General features: G+C 39.0%; 1 protein-coding gene across 2 annotated transcripts in view; it reads left to right on the top strand.

The window, feature by feature from the left end:
• The window catches only part of ripor2 (RHO family interacting cell polarization regulator 2), a 44,334-nt gene that overhangs the window by 22,481 nt on the left and 5,244 nt on the right, over positions 1-16,609 (top strand). For both annotated transcript variants that reach the window (XM_026289187.1, XM_026289188.1), the window contains exons 3-14: positions 5-166; positions 351-429; positions 834-857; positions 1,163-1,216; positions 9,454-9,603; positions 10,753-10,816; positions 10,911-10,954; positions 11,300-11,425; positions 11,709-11,857; positions 12,069-12,198; positions 14,727-15,362; positions 16,436-16,608. In XM_026289187.1, the coding sequence (XP_026144972.1) occupies positions 5-166; positions 351-429; positions 834-857; positions 1,163-1,216; positions 9,454-9,603; positions 10,753-10,816; positions 10,911-10,954; positions 11,300-11,425; positions 11,709-11,857; positions 12,069-12,198; positions 14,727-15,362; positions 16,436-16,608 (1,791 nt within the window). The remainder of the gene's footprint in view (positions 1-4; positions 167-350; positions 430-833; positions 858-1,162; positions 1,217-9,453; positions 9,604-10,752; positions 10,817-10,910; positions 10,955-11,299; positions 11,426-11,708; positions 11,858-12,068; positions 12,199-14,726; positions 15,363-16,435; position 16,609) is intronic.

Raw genomic sequence — 16,609 nt, 5'->3', positions numbered from 1 at the left:
CCAGGTGTAACTCCTTCATGGGGAACTCAGCAGTGCAGAAGAAGCCCATCTCAAAGCCCAGGAAGCCCCATCTGTCCGGGCACAAGTCCAGCAGCAGCAGCAGCTCACGAGAGCCGCAGCCCAAAAGAGTGGAAGAAGTTTACGGAGCCCTCAAACAAGGCCTGGAGTGAGTGCTGCTCAGATGTTTCCTCTGATTCACATTTCTCTTGTCACGTAGATCTTCTCTCCCACTACAGTCATATTGAGTGCATGAATCACTGCTGCTCGGATGGCTGTGATGAAATCTTTCTGTTTTGCTGCCATTGTTCCTGCATTAGTCTGAAGTCTTTGTCATTTTCTCTTTCTGTCAGTGAATATCTAGAAGTGCACCAAACAGAGCTGGATAAACTCACTTCCCTCATGAAAGACATGAAGAGGAACTCTAGACTGGTGAGACTGGATTTGACATCATCAGGAATGTTTTTTTAATAGGAGACATTCTGGCATACTGCAGTGGCAGATTTTTATTTTTGTGTTATAAACAAATATAAAACAAGTGAAAAAAGTACAAAAAGAAATTAAAAACTCATTAAAAAGTCATTAATTGCAGTGCAGCATGTGTTGTGTGCTGGAGTCAGACTTCTTTACTTGCAAAAATAAGCGAGAAAACCCTGGTGAACTATTTTCAGCAGTTTATCAGTTCAATTTAGTTGCATTAAACAGCATAAACCAGCCTGGACCATCAAGCTGATCTGAGATGGTCTTTTCTGCAGGGTTTTGTCCAAACATCAGTTTTGTTTAATGATAAAATGTAGCATTTCCTCTGAATTCACATATCTTTTTTTCTCCCTCAGGGTGTGCTGTATGATCTGGACAAGGTAGGGTCCCTAAACACATTAATGCTTCTTAACCTGTCTTAGGTGACCTGTGTTAACCTTTCTAAGAAGTTTGAGGTCAGAAACATGCAGCAGGAAAAATAAGCAGCTTAGCATTAATGATGTGCTGCATTCCTGCGGCAGTGATCTGTTATTGCGACACACTAATCGCCGCAGGTGTCAGTCGTGTTGAAAATCAGGGGCTCTGAACTTAGATTCATCCCTGTTTGAAGAACTTTCTTCTCTTTGGTCTTTTCTTTTTCAGTGAATAATATAAATGTTTGACATTTTCTCTTCTTGCTTCCTAGCAAATCAAGTCCATAGAGCGATACATGCGACGACTGGAGTTCCACATCAGCAAGGTAATTTTTTAAAATATATTTATGTGTGTGTGTGTGTGTGTGCGCATTCATTGTCTGTTTAATAGATTGGAAAAAGTAAAGGCAGTACAACATGTGAAACAAGTTTTTTTCTGAGAGCGTTTCGGGTTTCCAATAGCCGCATTTCCACTGTCGGGCCAGTGCGAGCCAGGGCTTAAAACGGCCCGGGCGGGGCTCCTAGCCTCGGGCCAGTAGCACCGAGGCCAGAGTAGCGCAGGGTTTCCACAGTCAGGACCTGAAGCTCTGCTGCGCTTCACTAAAACACACCCTTTACACGCCTCTCAGAACAACGTCACGAAACCCCATCATTCACCAACAAAGAGAAGTTATCAGAAAACTAAGAAATAAGTCACTGGAACTAGCGCGATCACAAAACGAACATGATAAAAGTGGCCGTGTGTTTGTATGCTTTGTTACATATTCAAATCGCATCAATGTTTTACTATCGATTAAGTTATGCATTAAATTAATTTCTCAAAATTCAACATCTTGAAAAAAGGACTCAAAATTAATCACACAGAAAAACATTTATTTATATTTTATTTATTTTTAATGCTTATGAAAATAGCCGCAGAGCTAAACTCTCGAGACGAGATTTATGACAGATAATATAAGTTACTAAATAAATACACCATTGTGATAGAGAATAAGAAGCTGACGTCTGATTTCTTCAAGCGGTCATATTTACCATGTTTACTGTGGTAATGTTAATGTCTTTTACATCGCTTATAAATATGTTTGCCTTGTTCAGTGATTATAATCCACACCAGATCAAGTTATTTAAAACACTCCCTGCTGACTAAGAGTGAGTTTTGAGCTCAACTTATTTTAGTCTTAAAAAAAAGTCTTTAATACCAGTGTTAAAGCTGTTATCTTTCTGAAATGATCCGCAGTGCTGAGCTCTCTAGACGCGGTGAAACTCCGCCTTTGTTCATAACCCCTCCTCTATCCCCAGCTGGTCTGCTTTGGCCCAAGGTTTTCGTAGGGCCAAAAAACCCAGGCCGTTGGCCCCGAGGAAGCCCCGACGAGGCACGATCAAGCCCCGGAAGTGACAGTGGGAACGTGACTGGCCCTGGCACACACTAGCACGCCCACTTTAATGTCCCGACTCATTTTGAGTCTTCCGGTTTGACATTCTCCAGTGTCTGGAGTCCTGTTGTGTCCCCTTCTTGTAGCAGTGTATTTCAGTGACATTACAGGTGGGTGTCTGCTGTAAACTACGGTGCTGACTGGCAACTCAGCAGCACGTCTAGTCCCAAAGTAGCCATGGCAACCTGACGACAGGAGCTTTGAGGCAGTCGAAGTGCAATTCATAGCTCAAATTATAGCCCTACGCACTTGAAATTAGCCCCGCATTCAACTAGCTCACTGGAACTCTCTGAACTGTGTGGTAGTGTACGGATCTCAAAAACAACAACAACAATCTCCCTTATAAAGAACATTTTGTGTGTGACTCTTTCGTTTCCCCGTGTGTTTTATGCTGTTTATGGTTGCCACTGGATCTAGGTCAAAGCAATTCCCTCGAGTGATGAACAAACCTCTGATGGCTCGATCCAGGGTGGGAATGAGCGTGTGCATGTCTAAATTGGGGGAGATGCATTTTCTGTATGATTTTGGTGAAGTGAGAAGGGAAAGTTTATGCTGCCCTATTTAGTGCACATGGATCATCAGTCTTGACATCCCAGAGGAAAGAAAATCACAGATGAGATCTCTTCAATATCTCAACTATTTCTCCCAGGCAGAATGAAAATAGAGTAAATGAACAAGTCTCCTACTTCTCCTAATTTTCTCCTGAGGAAAAAGACCCTAGTAATTTCATATGTGTCTTCTCTGAAGCTTCAGAAGAGATCTCAATGCTTGCTTAGGTTTGCCAACATACTTGTGATGGCCAGTACGTGAACGAATTATTATTATGAGATGGTTCTTTTAAGAGAACTGTTTAAACCAGTACAACAAATCAGACTGAATCTTTTGTAAAATTAACACGCGTGACTTCAATAACACCCTGGACATTAGAGCTGCACGATTAATCGTTAAAAGCTCACCATGTCTATCTAATTTCTACATGACAACGATTCGTCTGTGTCTATTTAACCTTTGAAAAAAATCATACCGGAAACATTCAAATCTGGCACAGAGATTCATAAAAAAAAAACCTGATTCATCCAGTAATGAAACAAGTGAGTTATTTCAAGAGTTTTTTGTTTTAATTCAGATGGTTACAACCTATAGCTTGGGAAAATTTAAAATGTAGTATCTCAAAATATTTGTATATTTTTCAAAGATCAATCAAAAAAAGATTTACTAAACAGAAATGTTCAAGATCTCCAGAGCAGGTTTAAGTATGCACTCAATACTTGGTAGGGGCTACTTTTGCAAGAATTACTGCTTCAATGCAGCTTGGCATGAAGGCAATCAGTCTGTGACTCTGCTGAGGCATTATTGAAGCCCAGGTTGTTCTTGAATCCGCTTTTCCTGACAACCTTCCCAAGGCTGTGGTCATCCCCGTTGCTTGTGCACCTTTTCCTACCACACTTTTTCCTTCCAGTCAACTTTCTATAAATATATTTTGATACAGCACTCTGTGAACTGCCAGCCCTTTCAGCAATGACCTTCTGTGACTTTTCCTCCTTGTGGAGGCTGTTGATGATTGTCTTGTCTTTGCCAAAATTGGTTGCATGTTCTAAACCAGCTCAAGAGGCACACCGTATTTATACTCAAAATTGATCAAACTTATCAAGCTCAAAATGGAATATTCAAATTTTTTGAGATACTGAATTTTTTCATTTTCCCAAGCTGTAAGTCGTAACCATCAGAATTATAACAAAACATCTCTTGAAATATTTCAGTTTGTGTGCAATGAATCTAGAATATAAGAAAGCATTAAATTGCGAAAAATAAAGACCTTAATTTTTTGAGATGCACCTGTATTTATGATTGAGTCACTGAATGATTAATTCAAACTACTTTTTTTAAAAATCCTTTTTAATTTAAAAAAATGTTTTATATATATATATATATATATATATATATATATATATATATATATATATATATATCTGGCGTCGCCAGATTTTGCACTTTCACACTGCCAGTGATGACCCGGTATATGTGCGTGCTTTCACACACAACCCTTGAAGATCCCGTAACGACACGTGAAATCAGCGCGTGACATGTAATGTATGAGTTGAAAACGCTAGGCACGTTATACTTTCACTGAAGCAAGCAAACGGTCTCGGCGTCAGTGCGGAAAGTGAGGAACTAACTGATCTCTGCATCATTACAGTTTGCACATATGTTTTCGTCGCGAACGTTGATCTTCCTTCAAAACAGCCGGTAAAAGAGTCGCGCGATAACGTGCGTCATCACTTCGATACGGAATTAGATCTGGCTTTTGTTCACACAGTGCTCGTCCCGGGTCGAACCTCGCAATGTTACTAGGTCCCTGACCCGGGTTCAATTCGGTAGTCGATCCTGGGACGTGGTTGCTTTCACACAGAAGGCGACCCGGCAATGTTCCGGAAATATTGCGGGTCCGACGTGCAGTGTGAAAGGGGCTTATAGCACCTTCTCTAAGAAGTTAATTCTAATAGGTTTGTTCCTTCCTCTTTGTTCCTTTCCCTTTAAAGCACCCAATGGCTTAGACAATTTTATTTTAGTTTCATAGCCTCTGTTGAAACACATCAGCAGAATAATATGTGGCACATTGATCTGTGAGAGCTGTGGCAAAACTAATGTCTATAATTATATCATTATTTTATGTCTCTCACAGAAAGGATATTGATAACAGCCTTCAGACCTCAGCAGGGGTTTGTGCTTTTAAAAATCAACTTTATCACAACCATAGTTGTCCCGCTTGCCCATAGGAAGTCAGGCAACACCAAGAGGAGGTTTCAAAAGGCTTGCAGTTTATGATCTGGCTTTGGACCCCAAAGATGTTTGATGTGGGTGAATTATTGTAGGTTTAATCTCTGTTTAATCAGTCTGGCATCCCCCCCGAGTAGGGGTCTAAATCCTCTGATCACAGCTGATACATGCCTGTAACTTAAGAGGATTTTTCCACTTCATCTGTTTAAAATATCCTCATTGTGATACATATTAATAGGGCATGTATGTGTGCACTCTTGTCCCATTCCTTCTGATGTTTTTGCCGTGTGTGTGTGGACCAGCTGTGTATTCTTGGCTTGTTATTTGACTCAGTTTCAGGCCTAATCCGAAACTGCACACTTGCGATGGACAGAGGGCTGACTAACAGCTGCTCACACACACACACACACACACACACACACGCACACGCATGACTGGGTTGAGTCTCCTTGGACCTCTGCTGTCAACCAAAAAGAAGTTGTGCCCAAGTAGATCAAACACATTCCCAGTGGGAACGACTTGTTTGCAGAAATGCATATCTGGGTGTGTGTCACACAGCTTTCCCAAGATGCAACATTTTCAACACCAACACACTTCTACACACCACACCACTTATACACTAACACATTATTATATTATATTTCATTACATGAATTTGAACTTGTTTTCAGACACTTAACTGCATGTTAATTCCAATTAAATAAATAAAAATGTATGAACTTTACAGTGCTCTTTTGACACACTTTAAGGACTTAATTACATCTAAATATGTGACCCTGAAGCACAAAACCAGTCTTAAGTCGCTTTGGTATATTTTGTATATCCAAAAATTAAAACATTGTATGGGTCAAAAAAAAAATAATTTTATGCCAAAAATCATTAAAAGTAAAGATCATAGATATTTTGTATTTCCTACCGTGAATATATCTTAAAACGTAATTTTTGATTAGTATTATGCATTGCTAAGAACTTCATTTGGACAACTTTAAAGAAGATGTTCTCCATATTTAGATTTTTTTTTATATATAAAATGTGTATGCTCGCATGTATAAGAAAAATATTTTAGAAATCTTTAATTATTACTACTTAATATTTATTTGTATATGATGGTTACTCCACATGATATTTTATGTAATATTATATTTTATACTTTAGACATTTTATTTGAAGTTTTCATGAAAACAGTATAAAAGTTTTTAAAAACCATACAAAACCAGAATGAATACAAAGAGTTAATTTCTAAGAACTCAGAATCTTTTGAAAAATAATTTAAATCAGCCTTTGTTGTTGTTGTTGTGGACACTCTTATTCGTCACTGACCTATCTATATCATGAAATTCATAAATTTTTCAAGTGTGGTGCAAGTGTCCAAATATTTTTTGAGGCCACTATATTTGGAGGACTGTTCAGAAGAAATGGTCTTTTTGTGGCAGTCACTGCAGGCCTGTCTGTTTGTGTCATCTCGGGCAATGCCTCTGAGAACAAATGCTGTGGGCACAGCAAATTAGATAGAAAGCGGTCATTGAGTGGACATGAATATTTAACAATATCAGTCTGGCAAAGTATCAGCCGATTGTAATGGCTCAGTGATTTCTTCAAACACAAAGTTTGCCCTCACTATGACAATAATGATTGGTTCTTCTGGCATATATGTTGTCACATGATCATTTGTTTTGAGGCATGATTGAATATGCGGAGGTGCCAATGCGATTTGAAGGAAATGTTTTTTAATGTCCTAAAGTTCTGTTGTCATTCACTCATGTCATTCCAAATCCATAAGACTCAAGTTTATCTTTGGAACAAAAAATTTAGTCTCATTTCATGCTTTAGGAAGTTTAAAAACATACATAGAGCTCATCAAACATAGCAAACGCATATTTACTAGATGTTTCAGAACAACCCTCATTGGTTCTTGTGCATCCAGCACATTGGTTTGCCCTGTTTGATGTGTTTTATTAATGTCCATCAATTAATGCTTCTGTAGTATACATGAATAAATAATGTTTATGTTGTATATGTGAATAAAAGTCTAAACTAAATCTTTTTTGGTTTTAAACTGCCCAATTTAAAGGGATTAATTAATTTATTTGTTAAAATTGTCTTTGAAATGTCAAAGTCTGGTTGGAATAGACTTTTTATGGAGGGATCTGTTGGGTTTATTAAAAATGTCTTTTAATTTGTGTTTTGGAGTTGGTTTTGGAATGACATTTGAGTAAATAATGACTAATAAATTATAATTTTCTTTTTGGGTGAACATTCCCTTTAAATGTTGGTCTTTTCAGCTGTCACATGGCCTCAGAAGATGTTAAATCTGGTGAACTACCTGAATGCTAAAAAAGATAAGATTGGGGGGTTTTATTCTACCAAAATGTGTAATTGTGAAATGAGTTGTATGGACTATTTCATGGTACCTCTGGTTGCTGAGTGTTTTAATTTCATGGAAAATTCCCTCAAATAGGACACTGGTCTGATAGCTAGAGTCAAGAAAAAAAACTGTATTTTTCTGAAGGCTTATTTATTGTCAAAATGCAGCTCATAAAAATTCACCCAGAATGGACCGGGCTGGGGGCGGTTATGGTGATTCATTTCCCATGCTGCTTCGCTGCTATGGCAGATGAGAGGAGTCAGACAAGGGCTTTTGTGAGGCCAAATAAACAGGCAGCTGTGTACCACATTAGAGCTGTGATTGGTGACAGTACACGTGTGTGTGTGTGCAGTTCTCCAGACTTGGGTGGGGTCTTTCGTCCCAGTGTAATTAAACCCACAGGACCACCGTCCAGACACTCCATCTCCACATGCGCACAGCTAACTGTTTGTCTAATGCATGTCGTTTATCATGAGCAACCCCCACACATCATAGCACACACACGCACATCCATCATACACACGGTTAATATACCCCACCACACACACTAATTGGGTTAGATTGTCCCGTTTCTCACCCTTTCCTCTTAATGAGAGACTTCAAAAAGCCCTGCATCAATATTTCAGGTCCCTCTGCTGCATGTGTTTGAATATTTCCTTTTGATTTAGTATCTTGACATGTTTTGTTTTCTCCTATAAGCGAAGAATCTGTACGTTATGGATTAAATCTGCGCACAGACTTCCTCGCAGAGCGACGCTCAGTAGGACACATCCTTGGCATCACAACAGGGTTTCCTACAAGATGTTGTACTTCCAGTGTTGTATCACCCGAAAAACATCTTACTAAACATTAACCATTCTATTTTCTCCAACATGTAATCACTTTAGATTAAAATACCATTGTAACAGAACTCTCAAACTCCATTCTGCTACACTATTAACTGAACACACAAATATTAAGCCGTTTTTATCATTAATAATAACAAGAAATGTTTAATGAGCACCAATTCAGCTAATTAGTATGAGTTCTGAATCATGTGACACTGAAAACTGGAGTAATGATGCTGAAAATTGCATTTGCATCACAGGAATGAATTGGATTTGAAAATATATTAAAATAGAAAGCAATTACAGTTTCGTTTTTGTAGAAAGTTTCGCTGTGTTTTATAAATGAACTGCATTTAAAGAGTTTCCTCACAAACGGACGCTCCACTAGAAACAATCAGTTCAAGTCAGGTCGAAAGGAAACCGTTTTAATGCGAAGTGCTTAAAATAACAGCTTAAAAAAACAAATAATGGCGTATCAACGCCTTAACATTCCTAAGTATAATTTAGCTGTGGCACTGCAGATTGAGCAGCGGTGGAGGAAACGCTGGATCAGAGGAAATCACGGCTGGATCTCGTTTAGCTCCAGTGTCTTTCCCTCTTCATCCCTAATCTATTTTCTCTCCCCCATCATTCTCTGTTCTTGCTGGCCCTTTTGGTTCACTTGTTTCTGTCGCTCATGGTCCATCTCCGCATCCTCATTTTGCCCCTTGCTATCTCTCCATCCCCCTCAATCACTCTCTCTTAGCATAGCTAATTTGAGCCGGCCAATGTTCACTGAGTTGTGAATGTGCTAAATGTGCATTTCCATGATAAAGGCCGTGGCTCCGAGCTGCTCGTCTGTCACACAAGTATGGCATTACTATTGTCCCCAGGGCTGTTGAGCTGCATCATTTTGTGTTTGCTTTTGAAGTGTTCAAATTCATTTTCAGTGCTTGGTACAGTACGCCGCTCCATTGTGCTGACAGAACGTTACAGTAGATTGTAAAAGCCACGTTTCTCTGCTGAATGGGGACCCCCAGGGCTCGGTAATGATGGATGCTGGCACTTTAGACATCAAAGCTAGCGTTTATGCAATCTTTAGTGAGCGCTAGCATGTGTAGTGCTGCTTTCGTGTAATATAAGTCTGTGTGCCAATGCGGTGTGTGTGTGTGTATTTACAGGTCGACGAGCTGTACGAGGGCTTTTGTATTCAGAGAAGGTTGCGTGATGGTGCCAGTAAGATGAAACAGGCCTTCACTGCTTCACCCTCCACTAAAGGCACACGTGAGAGTCTGGCGGAGGTCAACCGCAGATACAAAGAGTATACAGAGGTACATTATTAATGTTTGCTTGTCTGACCAGTTGGCCATTTTTTTTATCGCTTTGTTCGCGCTCAAGTAGAGAACATATTTGGGATCAGCTTGAGTGTGGATCATCTGAATGACTAATTGACTAATTGGTCTGTGTAATTAGGCTGGTTTTGAGTTCATTTGTATCTGAAAGGGCATTTACATAAGACATACAGGTCTCAAGATCAGCTTTTAAAGGTTTAACTATTTTCGACACAGTATTTTAATATTGCCAGATAATATGCAACAGCCAAACATTTTTGAGTATGTATGAGATGTGTATATGTATTAATGGTTCTTTTTATAATTTTTTTTTTATTAATACTTTTATTCAGCAAGTGTGCATTCAATTGATCAAAAGTGACATTAAAGACATGTATAATGTAAGATTTCTGCTTTTTAGAACTTCTTATTCATTCAAGAATCTTGGAAAAAAAATGTCACTTTCCACAAAAATCTAAAACAGAACAACTCTTTTCAACTTCAGTAACAAGAAGAAATGAAATTCAGCTTTGTCATCATAGGAATAATTATTTTTTTTAAATATATGAATAAAATTAAATTTTAATATTATAAAATTATTATTTTTACTTGATCAACTAAATTCAAGCATTAAAGACTTCTTTCAGAAACAAGCTGTAAATGGTTAAAACAGTATTAGAAATATTTCTTACAATAAATCGACTAAGATATGAGGAACAAAATCACAAATTGTTTCAAACTTTTGCTTAAAGTTATATTTAATATAATTAGAATTATACATAACATATGCAAACAAACTGCCTACAATAATTACACTATATAATAATAAATATATCATAATATACTCTTTGATTTATTTAATAATAATGCAGATTACTACTTATAGTTTGGTCACACTTTATTTTAAGGTCCAGTTCTCGCTCAATAATTTGCCAGTTGTTAAGGTTAGGTTTTAAGTATGATTAGTGATGATGAATATGGTCATGCAGAATATGTGCTTTTATAAGTACTAATAAAAAGACAATATGTTATTAATAAACAACTCGTTAATAGTGAGAATTGGTCCTAATAGCATAAGTTCTGGTAAGAAATGTCTCAATAGCTAATTTCTCCTGTCATTCATGTTACCGTATGTTCCCGTCTCCTCAGAACATGAGCTCTTTTGAGGCCGAGCTGGAGAACCTGTTGGGGGAGTTTCATATCAAAATGAAAGGTACTGGATTTTTGCACAAAAATGTGAAACAATCTATAAAATATGTTTTGTGTTTCAATAACAAACTCTTGCGCTCCTTTGCACCCCGTCTCAGGATTGGCAGGTTTTGCCAGGCTTTGTCCCGGCGATCAGTATGAGGTGAGTTGTTTGTAAAACCAAAAAACAGAAACTCATGCATTCTTTTTTTTCTGTAATAAAGCCAGATGCGTCTTTCTTCTATCAAGTTACTAAACGCTTGTAGTAATTGCCTGCTGTTCTGCCTAGTACATCCAGTTCATTCGTAATCACAGTTCTCTTAGCAACGTTTTCTCTTCTGATCCACAACTACATACACCCACCGAACCCAAGGCTGTATAAAACGAAACACTGAAAACTCCCATTGCTTTACTGCTCTGTTTACAATTCTGTGAACTTGTGTTGGCAGTGTTTTCCTAATTCTGACATTTGGTGTTCTTTTCGCCTCTCTCTTTCTTTTTCTGGCAGATTTTCATGAGATACGGCCGCCAGCGGTGGAAACTGAAGGGGAAGATCGAAACTAACTCCAAGCAGAGTTGGGATGGAGAGGAGATGATCTTCATGCCCCTCATTACAGACCTCATCAACATCAAGGTGGGCTCCAGTCCACACAGTCATCCATTAATTAATGGGACTAATTCTGACAGTGACACATACTGGGTTGTCACCACCAAAGACATTCAAAAAGAGACGATTGATTCTTCAAATGTTACACCTCGTACCCTCTATCTTGAATTATTTGGTTAGATCCTCGATGAATGCAAGAAAAAACATGCTCCTATAAATTTGCATGTATCTGCTATTTGCAATGCATTTATCTTGAATGAAACGGTTCTGAATGGACGATTCTCAGTTCATTATTTCTCTATTCTACCAGGTGACAGAGTTAAAGGGGTTGGCCACTCACATCTTGGTGGGTAGTGTGATCTGTGAAACCAAGGACCTGTTCACCGCCATGCCTCAGGTGGTAGCAGTAGACGTCAACGACCTGGGAACCATTAAACTTAACCTGGAGGTCGCCTGGTTGTAAGTGAAGTTTTCTAATAAAACAAGATGAGAAGTTAATGAAACTGATGATATACACTGCCCTCCTCAGGACAGTCATGAAAGTCACACAGAATTACTTCTGCCTAACAGTTCATTTTTTTTTTTTCTCAAATTGTGTTTTCTTTCATTAAATGCTTAAGTATGATATTAGATTGCTGTGCATGAATGCATGTCTGTCTTGTTTTTACAGTCCGTTTGACGTGGAGGATCTGACACTGTCTTCAGGAAACGTGAGTAAAGCCACCGCCCTTCAGAGACGAGTTTCAGTGTACAGCCAAGGCACACCCGAGACGCCCACTTTCCAGGACACGTCTTTCTTTGTGAGTGCAATTCTAAACAAATCCTCTCAGTTTTGTTTAAAAGTCCTGCTTCTGTCACCAGCTGCATCCTTACACACTTTAATCCTGCCCGTGTGAAAAAGAAGTACACACAAACATTCTTTTAAATTAAGTACAGAAATAAGAGAATAAGTTTTAAGACACTTGCCTATTGTTTAAAATTAAGTGAAAATGTATTGTATTTTAAATTTGTTAAATGCAACTTTATATGCCATTTCATAATGAACTATATTGTCTTTGGACATGTCATCTCTTCTTTTTATTTAAATATATATGTAATTACATATTTGCAATGATAAATTTGCTATTAAGAACATTTTAAATGTGTGACTCTGGACCACAAAACCTGTCATTATTTTTTAAAATTGATATTTAAACATCATCTAAAAGCTGAATAAAATATTGAGAAAATCACCTTTTAAAGTTGTCCTAATTAAATTCTTAGCAATGCATGTTACTAATCAAAAATTACGTTTTGATATATTTACAGTAGGAAATTTAAAAAATATCTTCATGGAACATGATCTTCACTTGATATCCTAATGATTTTTGGAAAAATCTATAATTTTGACCCATACAATGTATTTTTGGCTATTGCTACAAATATACATGTGCTACTTATGACTGGTTTTGTCATCCAGGGTCACAGATACTAACTTGATATGTAATATCAAAGCATTACAATTAAAAATATAATCAAGTACTTGCCATTACAAAAGATTATTAAAACATAAAGATTTAAACTACTTAACATTGCACTTTTTAAAAGTATAATTAAGTGTGAAAAATAGTAATGAAAGTGTAAATTCAATTTAATAATTCTCTTGATTTATTATTTAATATTTTACTATCTGCAATTACAGTTAATAGTATGATTGAAATACGGGACGTGCACATTCAGTGCAGCGGAGCACACTTCTTTTTACAAGGGTGCACGTACAGTATGAAACGGGAAACTGTGGTTTTCAAATGAGGTGTTAGATCACACTGTCACATTTCCCACCTTAAAAGCAGAGTACTAAACTAAAAATAACACTACTGAGTCTGGCTAGCTGTTCTGGGTTCAGTGTTTATTATTTTGTGTGTATTATTGAATATGAAAGCATCTTGTATGTGAATGTTCATGTTTAGTCTGTGCTGCTGTGTCTAATTAATTGTATTCACCCTGTGGCACCATGTTGTGTGTACATGTGTGTGTGTGTGTGTGTGTGTGTGTGTCAATGGCAAAGAAGTGGCATCCCCGGCGGTGGGAGGGTCAGGGTCTCTCATTCTTGCACACGCTCCGAGAGACGCTCTTAGAGAAACTCAGACGCAGTCGCTCTTTTGGCGATCTGGCTGTGCTGAAACCTCGCTCAAGGTCCAGTCTGGAGGTCTACGTGAGTCAGGTCACCATGTGTCCTGCTCTTCTGAGTGAAAATCTGTGTGTGGCTCTTTTCTTTGCTCGCGTTTTCTGCTTTTTTTTCACACAAAAACAAGTTTCTTTTCACTCACACATCCACTTTTCCACACCATAATATTAGATGTTCAAAGACCCTGTGAAATAAAAATTGTGGCTTTTAGTTAATGTTAGCTTTTGTGTGGTTAATTCCACTGTGGCGACTCATAAAGGGAGAGTTCATGTTAGCTTTGAGTCCTTCTGTGTGCAAACAACAACAACCAAAAGAGTTTTCTTCCAGGAAGATGGTTTTAAAATATCGACTAATGCTATTCACAGGAGCAATTTTTGTTCAGTTACAGTAATCGAAAACCTACCTAATAGACTGTCTTACAGTGAAATCGACCGTCTTAAGTTACATGTTTAAGCCACTCACATGTGAACTTTGACAAATCACAAGTGCACAAATGGTCAGCCTAGATTATTTTAAGCAAAGGTTGTTGTAGTTTTCACAACTGCTTCCCAGTTTTATGTGTAGTATGTATCAGACGGTCAATGAGCAGACCGTGAGGATGTCCCACCACAACTTCCTGGAAAGAACATTAGGATATGTTAAACCAGGGTTTCCCAAAAGAAGAAACTGTTGGGGGTTCCTGAGTTGATGAAAAGCTATTTTACTTCATTTTAAATTAAACATGATTTAAAAAAGACACCAAAATGTTTTAGCAAGTAGTTTCTTATGCTCATCAAGACTACATTTGATCAAACATACAGAAAAACCAGTACTAATGTGAAATATTATTATCATTTAAATACAGTTTTCAGTGTCAAATGATCCTTCAGAAATCATTCTAATTGAACTGATTTGCTGCTCAAGAAACATCAATGTTCAGATCAGTGTTCAGTTCAGGTCAAACTGCTTTAGCTGACAAAACATTTGGGAATCCCTTTGTTAAAAAACATTTCGTGGAAGTCTTTAATTGTTCTGCTGCTCTTTAGTGTGCTTGACTTTTGGACAGAAAATATTGTTTGCTTCTTTAGATTACTATAGATACTATAGATAATAGTGCTGATAGGAATAAATGACGTCAGGGAGCCATATTTACAATATTTTCTTTCTCTTTCCATCAAACAGTCCACTTTACCAGACGACGTCTTTGAGAACGGAGGCTGCGGTGTGGCCGAATGCAAGCGCCTGTCCTTCACCTTCTCTGACACGCCCATCTCAAGCCCCGCCCCCATCCAGTCAAACCCCGAGATCACAGTCACACCCCCTGAGACGGACCCTCCCTCTGATCCAGCTCCAGCTTCTGAAGACCAGCCGGTTGAGGAGGAGGAGTGTGTGGAGGAAGACTGCGGCAGTGTCAGCGATCCAGATCTGGAGTGGGACCAGGCTGAGGCCCAGGGGCACACCACAGGTTCGCCGGCCCTCTCGCTGTGCTCCGAGAGTCAGCTGTCTGCGGTGGGACCCGAGGATGTGGTGTTCATGGAGCCCAACGTGTCTGACGAAGCCCTGGAACTGAAGCCGGTGGAGCTGGACGGGGAGGAAGGCAGTCTGACCAGGCAGCTGGTGAGGAGGCTCACCTCCTCTGACATGCTTCCCGAGGTCGGCGCTGTGAGCTGGTCTGGAGAGAGCAGCAGGACCTTCCAGGAGAGCAGCCTGGAGGAGGCCATTCAGTCCCTGCTCCTGCGGCTGGAGAGCTTGGGCCAGCGCTGCGGGGAGCTGCAGGACTTGGAGCAGGAGGTCATGAGACTCGAAGATCTGCTTAAGGTCAATGAGTTTTCTGTGGTCTTTAACTAGAAGAGTTACTGTTGAAATTTGATTCAGACCTGAGTTTGTTTGATCATGACGCTTGGTTCGTTTTATTAACATGAACGTAGGTATCAAAGATCCACGGTTTGCAAGAAAAGGGTGGTCTGGGGTTCAGATAATGCAGTTTTGTAAGACTTGAGGGTGGATTTGGTCTCGAGTCCAAATCCAAGACCATATTTTCATGGTATTGGTCTTGTCATGGGTTCAAGGAGCATTTGGACTCTTGGTCTTGAGACCTGCATGCTCTCATTTAGATCTCACACCTTCGGTACCATTGGTACTTACGCTAATGTAGAAAAACAGCAGGATCTTAAAATGTTTATACCAACTTGGTACCACAGAATGTAGTGTGATTGGATTACATTCATTCTACACACATTCATTACTATATAGAACATACTTTTTAAACAGTTGTTAAAGGAATAGTTCACCCCAAAATGAGTTTACTCACCCTCAAGCCATCCTAGGTTTATATGGCTTTCTTCTTTCAGACAAATACAATCAAGATTTCTATAAGAAAATGTCCTGGCTCTTCCAGTCTTTATTATAGCAGTGGAAGGGGGTTGAGATTTTGAAGCCCATAAAAATGCATCCATCCATCATAAAAAGTGCTCCACGAGACTATGGGGGTCAACAAGGGCCTCCTGAAGTGAAGCAATGCATGTGTGTAAGAAAGATGTACATATTTAAAACTTAATAAACCGTAATCTCTAGCTTCCGTTGTCATAAACACGAGTGGCGTTCCAGCGGATGACGGAGGCATAGCGTAAGCTCTGGTGAGAATATGCTCATATGTCTCATGAGAACCAAGTTTTGTTTACAACAGGAAAACCAGTCTCCTCTTGGCTTATTGAAAGGGTTTTTTAACTTTGAGCAACACGTTTTAAAACGTCCTCTCATGCGCAAGAAGACTCCTGTAGAAAATAATTGAAAAGCAGCAGATTGGAAAGCAAGAACTTGTTGGGTGTGAACAAGCACCTTGTCTCAGATGATCTCAGTCTTGAATGAAGGTTGTTGCTTCTCCTCCTCAGTGTCGGGTACCTGCTCACAGGAGCCGTTCATCCAGCCTCAGTTTGACAGTGGAGAGCGCTCTGGAAAGTTTCGACTTCCTCAACACCTCGGACTTTGATGACGATGACACAGGAGATGACGCTGCCGCCCTCTCACGCGCGGTCTTCTTTGACATGGAGTCAGAGAGAATCAGG

Source organism: Carassius auratus, chromosome 19 (genome assembly GCF_003368295.1).
Source record: "Carassius auratus strain Wakin chromosome 19, ASM336829v1, whole genome shotgun sequence".
NCBI lineage: Eukaryota > Metazoa > Chordata > Actinopteri > Cypriniformes > Cyprinidae > Carassius > Carassius auratus.
The sequence above is the reverse complement of the archived record's forward strand: the minus strand, read 5'-3'. Positions and strand labels throughout refer to the sequence as shown.